The 10000-nt window shown below is 40.1% G+C and overlaps 1 protein-coding gene across 1 annotated transcript in view; it reads left to right on the forward strand.

Annotated features, from left to right (window-relative positions):
- Positions 1 to 9918: 9918 nt before the first annotated feature.
- LOC137623414 (sporozoite surface protein 2-like) overlaps positions 9919 to 10000 on the forward strand; it is a 663-nt gene continuing 581 nt past the window's right edge. Inside the window, exon 1 of the mRNA XM_068354247.1 lies at positions 9919 to 10000. This exon is cut by the window's right edge and continues 581 nt beyond it. Coding sequence (XP_068210348.1) covers positions 9919 to 10000 — 82 coding nt within the window.

Consider the following 10000-nt stretch of genomic DNA (forward strand, 5'->3'; position numbering starts at 1 on the left):
TTTTCAGAATTACAATTTTTCATTGTCAGGAATAATCATGACTAAACTTCACTAATTACAATTGTCACTAAATTCTACCCATAGACAGAATATATTTGGCTGACACCGTTGTTTTAAAGGCTTCTGGGTAATCATATAGAATGAGTACAACTGAATCCCCTAGGAAAGAATTGACCCAACAGGTCAACTTTTCAATGCTGCCAGACGCACGATTAATGGCAACAGCAGACAGCGCAGAGAAAGACAAAACTCAATTCCCACATGCAGTTTTTTTCCATCATTCTCACATTGTCACAGTACGTAAAAATAAGAAAGAAACCTAGTTCATGTGACCAAAAATCCTCTTAAATGTTGCTAACTGTGAATAGATAATGTCTCCCTTTCCATCGAGTGCAAGAAGTCTTATCCGAACAAGACGAAGTCCAGCAGCTGTGTCTTCTTTGAAACAGGTTTTGCAGGATCGTAGGAGGTGGAGGACAAGGGAAAGGTACAACCCAAGAAAACCCAAATGCCTTCAGACCCCCATCAACAACCCAAGAAAACCTGAATGCCTTCAGACGCACAACAACCCAAGAAAACTTAAATGCCTTCAGACACACAACAACAACCCAAGAAAACCTAAATGCCTTCAGAACCCCGACAAAAACCCAAGAAAACATAAATGCTTTCAGACGCACAACAACAACCCAAGAAAACCTAAATGCCTTCAGACGTACAACAACAACCCAAGAAAACCTAAATGCCTTCAGACCCCCAACAACAACCCCAGAAAACCTAAATGCCTTCAGACGCACAACAACAACCTAAGAGAACCTAAATGCCTTCAGAAAAACAACAACAACTCAAGAGAACCTAAATGCCTACAGACGCACAACAACAACCCAAGAGAACCTAAATGCCTTCACACGCACAACAACAACCCAAGAGAACCTAAATGCCTTCAAACACACAACAACAACCCAAGAAAACCTAAATGCCTTCAGAACCCCAACAACAACCCAAGAAAACCTAAATGCCATCAGACGCACAACAACAACCCAAGAAAACCTAAATGTCTTCAGACGCACAACAACAACCCAAGAAAACCAAAATGCCTTAAGACCCTGTTATAACCCTTAGGGTTATTATAAGAGTTCTTATTATAATTGTTGTCAGTGATAAATGTAACTCAGTGCTAAAGGTCAGCGGAAACAAACACTCAAGAAAACTTAACAATATTTAATACTTAACAATAACAAAATTTAGATCAACCTTGTTAAAACTACAAATAACATTATTTAATAACAAGGAAGGACAAATAACGGTCCTTTGAATCACACTGGATTCCCTAAAACTAAGAAGCTAAGTCCTATCAAAGACAAGAGAAATATCCATTATGAACTTGGATCCAACAATTTGGCTGGCCAGAACAAAAAATTATCCTAATACTAATTCCAAGAAAGAAGGAAGACGGAGTAAATAAAACAAGAAAAACCATCATAAATCCTACCTATCAACACAAAACTAATGTACACAAAACCTTGTCTATAATAGACATACTGGAAGATATTATGCGGTCACGTCTTAAATATGACAATATATAAAAGATCAAATGATACCAAGGATGTATATAGTTCTCCTCACTTCAGTGGATGAATCAGAGGAGACACAAAACTAGGGCCGTCATTCACTTGTCATAACAGCTATCAGGGCAGGTCCCGAACGCCAGGGCATAATCATAAAGGGCAAGCAATCCCAAACGAAAATCAGACACTCTATGTCTTACCTGGCGTCAGCCTCCCTACTGGCCACCTCACGAGCTTGCAAGCTCCCAAAACCACAGCAGCTGATTGGAGACGTAAGTGCACCAATTCCCTGGGAAGTCCTCCTCGTCAGGGAAAGGCAGAACTGGCTCGAGTCGCAGGTGACAAGAGCACCTGCAGACAACAGATCAATGCAAGGATCAAAAGCGTAATCCAAAGAATCGTCCAAATAAGTTGCCAAACAATCGTCATCCAGAGTCCAAATCACTATGCTGCTCAAGGTATATTATCAGGGGAGTGCTCAAGCCCGAACTGAATTCTGTCCGAGCACCAACGTCCAGACATCAAGTCGCGTTCATAAACACTCGTATGTAAAAAAAAAACAATCGTTAAAACGATAGTTCGATAATATAAACAACCGGGGAGGAGGCGCCTAACCACACTGAGAATTGTTAAATTAAGCACTTTACACTTAAACACTTAAATTTCAAAGATAACATAAACAAATACAAAACAAAGGCTATTCTGCCACAAAATGATTCTTAAAAACTAGTAATTAAACCTAGAAAAACAAGGCTGATCTAGACTTTCTAATACCTTCCTCCCCAAAAACAAAACAAAAAATTCCAATAAATTTTTTTTTTTTTATACAAAACATGAAACCTGTAAAGAGAAAATGATTAACACATCACTCTTAAGACAAAGTAAAGTCTCAGGGTGAAACCTGAAATAAGAATTCTCATGAACAACACTACAACCAATGAATTTTAAAAACTGAATTGTCACAAAGAAAATTTACCAGCCTAAACAATAGAGAAAACATAAATGAAAAATAAACCATAAGGTCAAATTACCACAAAATATTAACCACCAGACACTTGACTGTCTCAAATTCAGCCAATAACATTGAGTTTACACATAACAGACACTACCACAGTATGACCGCCCACACTTTGGTCACTACAGGCTTTACTTTGGTTCAAAAGAAAACGGACAAATTATAAAATACCTCACTAAGAAAACCTAATGACTAACAAACCAAACTCCCAGCGAAAAACACACTCCTACTCATCCTTACATCTCTAAGAATAACGCAAACCAATTGAAGAGACGAGAAGGGCGAGGGGAAGAGGGCCAAGTCGTGATCGAATCTATATTCTCGAAAGGGCATCGGGAATTCGATTCTCCGATCCTTTAACGTGTTTAATCACAAGCGAGAATTCTTGCAATTGCAGAGCCCAACGTAAAATTCTCTGGTTGGCACCTTTCATGCGCTCGATGAAAACCAGTGGATTGTGATCTGTCCATACTTCTATGGGATAAGAAAAATTTGTTACATAAGGCTTAAAATGCACAAGAGTACGCACCAAGGCGAGGGCCTCCTTTTCAATGGTGGAATATTTTCTCTCGGCGGCCAGTAGCTTTCGGCTATAATACGATACAGGATGAACCTCTCCTATATCGTTCCTTTGAAAAAGGACACCCCCAATACCTATGTCACTGGCATCCACTGCAATAATAAAAGGTCTCTGGAAATTAGGAGAAGTCAATATTGGATTAGATACTAATACCATCTTAAGTTTAAGAAGTGCTTCCTCACACTGAGGAGACCACATAAACTTCTGCCCTTTCTCCAACAACTTGGTAAGTGGCTGAGCAATGTCCGAGAAATTTCGCACGAATCTGCGATAATAACCAGTCATGCCCAGCACTCGCCGAACTTCTCTGACATTGCACGGCCTCTTTAAATGCACGATAGCCTCAAGGTTGGCTTGTTTGGGTGCCACCTGACCCAAACCAACCTCGTGACCCAAATAACAAACTTTTGCCTTACCAAATTCACATTTTGCTAAATTAATAACCAAACCGGCAAATTTAAGGGCCTCAAATACCTTACGCAATCTCGCCATGTGCGTACTCCAATCATCACTATATACAACCAAGTCATCGATATAAATTTCAGTTCCCTTTAAACCACAAATAACCCTATTCATAAGCCTCTGGAAAGTACACGCGGCATTTTTCATCCCAAAGAGCATTACTTTACACTCGTAAAGCCCAAAGGGAGTTACAAATGCAGAGATCTCTCTTGCTCGATCAGACAGGGGAACCTGCCAATACCCTTTCAATAAATCCAATTTCGTAATGAACTTAGCAGCCCCTATGTGATCGAGACAGTCATCTATCCGAGGCAAAGGAAAAGAGTCATTCTTAGTATGTGTGTTAACCTTACGGTAGTCCACACACATACGGAACTTTCCGTCGGACTTCTTAACCAGGACTATCGGGGAGCTCCATGGACTAACGGAAGGTTGGATGAGATCGTGTTCCAGCATATATTTAATCTCCTTATCAACTATATCCCTCTTAATGGGATTCAGCCGATAAGGACTCTGTTTCACAGGAGAAGCATTACCCACGTCTACATCATGCTCAAGAAAATTAGTTCGACCTGGAGAATTCCGAAATAAATCTGGAAAAGAAGAAATTAAATTAATTAAATCCCTCCTTTGAGCAATCTCCAGATGCCCCAGCCCTTCCTTCAAAACTTCTAAATTTTGAATATTATCAAAAAGAGCATCAGAAGACACCTGACAAATCAAATCCTCCAAATCCTCTGAGGGTAAATCCATACTTTCAACCACAGGCTCATAAACAATAGCGAGAGGATCATGTCTATTATAAGTATAGAGTTTTAACCTATTTATATGGAATATTCTGCACTTCCGTTTGGTCCCAGGAGCCTCTATTTCATAATTCACCTCCGACAACTTCCTCAACACCTTCCAGGGTCCCTTATATCTTGGTTCAAGGAAATTGTCAGAGTCAGTACTTAAAACTAAAACTAATTCTCCGGGCTCAAACGACCGTGCTTTAGATTTCCTATCAAAATTTAATTTCATAGCAGCCTGAGAACTGGCCAAATTTTCTCTGGCAAATTTCCAGGCTCTAGATAATTTTTTTCTCAAGTCCTCCACAAAGTCTCCTACGTTTGCATTCCCACCTCGATCAGTCTCAAGCATCTCATGAAAAATCTCCAAAGGCCCACGTACTTTGTGTCCAAATACCAGTTCGAAAGGAGCTACACCAGTTGAAGAATTTGGATGATTTCTTAGAGCAAAGAGAGCAAAGGGAAGCCCTTTATCCCATTCCTCCCCTTGTTCATAACAATACTTTTTCAAAATAGATTTAAGGGTCTGATGGAACCTTTCCACCAGGCCCTGACTCTCCGGATGATATGGTACACTGGTCTTGTGCTGAATGGCCAGTTCTGCACATTTACCTTTAAATACCTTGCTAGTAAAATTTGTACCGCAGTCAGTTTGAATAGTACGAGGGAGACCATACCTGGAAAAAAATTCAATTAGTTTGTCAAATACAACCTTAGAGGTTATCCTTCTCATTGGGAAGGCCTCAGGGAATCGAGATGCTCTATCCATAATTGTCAAGAGATGGGTAAACCCAGACTTAGTTTTAGGCAAAGGCCCAACCACATCAATAACTAATTCCACAAAAGGCTCACCTATCGCAGGAATTGGATTTAAGGGAGCTTTAGGAATAATTTGGTTGGGTTTCCCCATCACTTGACAAACCTCACATTCATTAATAAATTGTTTCAGAGATGATTTTAATCCTGGCCACCAAAAACATTCTGCCAACTTTCGAAAAGTTTTACATACACCGAAGTGGCCAGAAAAAGAATCATCATGTGCAAGACTCAAGACAGACCTACGGAATTGAGATGGGACAACAATTTGTTCAATACGAGACGTCTTGCTCAGATTATCAGTTAAAGGACGACTAATCCGGTATAGTAAACCATTGATCACACAAAACCTGGGTTTAGTCAAATCTGCAGTGTCACCCAAATCAAAATTAAATTCCTTTTTCTGAGCTTCAATAAATGAAGACCTGTCCCAATCAGGTCTCAAAACATTGCTAACCACACTATTACCACTACTATCTACAGACCCGGGCCTCTCTATGTCTACTTCTAAACTACTTAAGATTAAATCTTCGTCATTATCAATTAAATTTGCAGCCTTTACTGCTGCCCGGGTTGTTACTGCAACAGGAGAGGCATGCACAGACAATATGGGGAACAACTCTTGTCCTTTTGTATTTAACATATCGTTACCCAAAATGCCGTCAATTCCAGGAATAGGGAGACACTCAACAACTGCTAATTCTGTCACTTTATCATAACCAGGGAAAGACAATCTGACCTCCACTAACGGAGCCGAAACAACGGTGTTCGGGAACCCTCCCAGAACAACAAAATTTCCTGTATAATCAACTAAATTTTTCAAAGATTCTTTCAAAACCAGAGACCGAGCTGACCCTGTGTCCCTCAAAAATTTCACACCAACAGTTTTAGAAGTAGATATTAATTTACCAGGCCAAATATATTTATCATAAAGTAGTCATGACTCCTTTCTGCTAGAAGACTGACTACTGCTACTACCACCATTACTAGTGTTAGCTACTGGACGGTTTTCAACTACGGGATCACTGATAACAGGTTTACCAGTAGATATTAGTGACACAGGATTATTATTATTCCTTTGGAGGTACCTTCTTCTGGCATAACACTGTGCCTGATAATGTCCCTGCTTGTTACACCAAAAACAAGTCCCCCTACCTCTATTATTCATATTACCTGGGCCAGAACCAAACCTATTATCTAAAGAAAAGACACGAGTGTCCTGTCCACTCAAGTCTTTTCCCTGGTTACTATCAGGCTTATGATTTTTATCTGGTGGGTTACCCTGTCCACGAGTATTCACAAAAGAGCCTGACCTCTGAAAATTAACTGGCCTAGCAGATTGGAAATTCACATCTTTATTTCCAAAACTACCAGACCCAGTTCGATGGGTCAATACAAACTCGTCAGCAATTTGGGCGGCATTACTTAAATTAAAAGCTTTTACCTCTTCTAGATAAATTTTCAATTCCTTACTACATGACCTTTTGAATTCTTCCAGAAGCATGAGTTCTCTCAAAGCGGAGAAAGAGACCACCTGGCGGCTTTTTAACCACTGATCAAATTGTTCCTCCTTAAGCCTAGCAAATTCCACATAAGTAAGGGAGGCTTGCTTCGTAAAATTTCTGAACTTAAGGCGGTAGGCCTCAGGAACCAAATCATATGCCTTGAGGACTAGAGCCTTAACCTTATGGTAATCACGGGCAATACCTTCTTCCAAGGCATTATACACTCTAATTGCCTTGCCCACCAACCTACATTGAATTAGTACAGTCCACATTTCTGGGGGCCAAGACAACCGAGTGGAAACACGTTCAAAAGCCTTGAAAAATTCTGGAACATTCAACTCTTCAAATACTGGCACCAATTTCAAGGCCGCACCTACATTAAACTTATCCTGTGAGTTGCCCCGAGGTGTACTAAAATGATTAGAGGTGCCCTGCAGCCTAGCAATTTCTAAATTGATATTGGCCATCTCCAATTCATGCCGCCTCGCCCTCTCATTCTCTTCAAATTCCAGTTTCATCAATTCTATCCGTTTACATATTAAATCAAATTCACCGTTCTCCTTGGACTCCACCAAAGGACAAACAGGAACCTGAGGATCTTTTGGCGCAGGGTTTACTACAGAATTGAATGGATTAGTGGAAACATTTAGTTTCAGAGGCAAGCTAGCCTGACCTTCATAAATAGTTCCTGTCCGGGGAGGATCCTCAAACAGAGTTAGACCTCCATTAACACTTATTCTGTCATCATCATTAATCATACTACCCTCACGCTCAGAGTCACTACTACCTGAAACTTCATACTCCCTAACCAAATGTTCAGCCTCAGCCAGACCTTGAGCAACTTTACTTTTAACAGCTACCAACAATTGATTTTTCGTATCCGCTGCCCTCAACGGAATACCCAACCACCGGGCACAACTTACTAAACAAGTCTTATTTAGTACTGGCAGATGCTTTATACAATCACTTGACCCTAAAAACTCTGCGGGGTCAAACACAAAACCCTCCATTGCACCAAAATTAGCAGGGGAGAAAGGTAATACTTTACAACTAAAGAAAATATTGTCAAATTAACAAAGTGCTGTTCCACAGACCAAAACACTGAGTACACCTGAGAACAATCCTGTCACGGTCGCCAATTTGTTATAACCCTTAGGGTTATTATAAGAGTTCTTATTATAATTGTTGTCAGTGATAAATGTAACTCAGTGCTAAAGGTCAGCGGAAACAAACACTCAAGAAAACTTAACAATATTTAATACTTAACAATAACAAAATTTAGATCAACCTTGTTAAAACTACAAATAACATTATTTAATAACAAGGAAGGACAAATAACGGTCCTTTGAATCACACTGGATTCCCTAAAACTAAGAAGCTAAGTCCTATCAAAGACAAGAGAAATATCCATTATGAACTTGGATCCAACAATTTGGCTGGCCAGAACAAAAAATTATCCTAATACTAATTCCAAGAAAGAAGGAAGACGGAGTAAATAAAACAAGAAAAACCATCATAAATCCTACCTATCAACACAAAACTAATGTACACAAAACCTTGTCTATAATAGACATACTGGAAGATATTATGCGGTCACGTCTTAAATATGACAATATATAAAAGATCAAATGATACCAAGGATGTATATAGTTCTCCTCACTTCAGTGGATGAATCAGAGGAGACACAAAACTAGGGCCGTCATTCACTTGTCATAACAGCTATCAGGGCAGGTCCCGAACGCCAGGGCATAATCATAAAGGGCAAGCAATCCCAAACGAAAATCAGACACTCTATGTCTTACCTGGCGTCAGCCTCCCTACTGGCCACCTCACGAGCTTGCAAGCTCCCAAAACCACAGCAGCTGATTGGAGACGTAAGTGCACCAATTCCCTGTGAAGCCCTCCTCGTCAGGGAAAGGCAGAACTGGCTCGAGTCGCAGGTGACAAGAGCACCTGCAGACAACAGATCAATGCAAGGATCAAAAGCGTAATCCAAAGAATCGTCCAAATAAGTTGCCAAACAATCGTCATCCAGAGTCCAAATCACTATGCTACTCAAGGTATATTATCAGGGGAGTGCTCAAGCCCGAACTGAATTCTGTCCGAGCACCAACGTCCAGACATCAAGTCGCGTTCATAAACACTCGTATGTAAAAAAAAAACAATCGTTAAAACGATAGTTCGATAATATAAACAACCGGGGAGGAGGCGCCTAACCACACTGAGAATTGTTAAATTAAGCACTTTACACTTAAACACTTAAATTTCAAAGATAACATAAACAAATACAAAACAAACGCTATTCTGCCACAAAATGATTCTTAAAAACTAGTAATTAAACCTAGAAAAACAAGGCTGATCTAGACTTTCTAATAGACCCCCAACAACAACCCAAGAAAACCTAAATGCCTTCAGACGCACAACAACAACCCAAGAAAACCTAAATGCCTTCAGATGCACAACGACAACCCCAGAAAACCTAAATGCCTTCAGATGCACAACAACAACCCCTGAAAACCTAAATGCCTTCAGACGCACAACGACAACCCAAGAAAACCCTAAATGCCTTCAGAACCCCAACAAAAACCCAAGAAAACCTAAATGCCTTCAGACGCACAACAACCCAAGAGAATCTAAATGCCTTCAAACACACAACAACAACCCAAGAAAACCTAAATGCCTTCAGAACCCCAACAAAAACCCAAGAAAACCTAAATGCCTTCAGACGCACAACAACAACATAAGAAAACCTAAATGCCTTCAGATGCAAAACAACAACCCAAGAAACCCTAAATGCCTTCAGATCCCAAACAACAACCCCAGAAAACCTAAATGTCTTCAGACGCACAACAACAACCCAAGAAAACCCTAAATGCCTTCAGAACCCCTACAAAAACCCCAAAAAACCTAAATGCCTTCAGACGCACAACAACCCAAGAGAATCTAAATGCCTTCAAACACACAACAACAACCCAAGAAAACCTAAATGCCTTCAAACGCACAACAACAACAACCCAGGAAAACCTAAATGCCTTCAGATGCACAACAACAACCCAAGAAAACCTAAATGCCTTCAGATCCCCAACAAAAACCCCAGAAAACCTAAATGCCTTCAAACGCACAACAACAACCCAAGAAAACCTAAATGCCTTCAGAACCCCAACAAAAACCCAAGAAAACCTAAATGCCTTCAGACACCCAGCAAAAAAAAACAAAAAAACCTAAATGCCTTCAGACACCCAACAAAAACCCAAGAAAACCTAAAT

This window comes from Palaemon carinicauda, chromosome 30, assembly GCF_036898095.1.
Source record: "Palaemon carinicauda isolate YSFRI2023 chromosome 30, ASM3689809v2, whole genome shotgun sequence".
In the NCBI taxonomy this organism is placed as follows: Eukaryota; Metazoa; Arthropoda; class Malacostraca; order Decapoda; family Palaemonidae; genus Palaemon; species Palaemon carinicauda.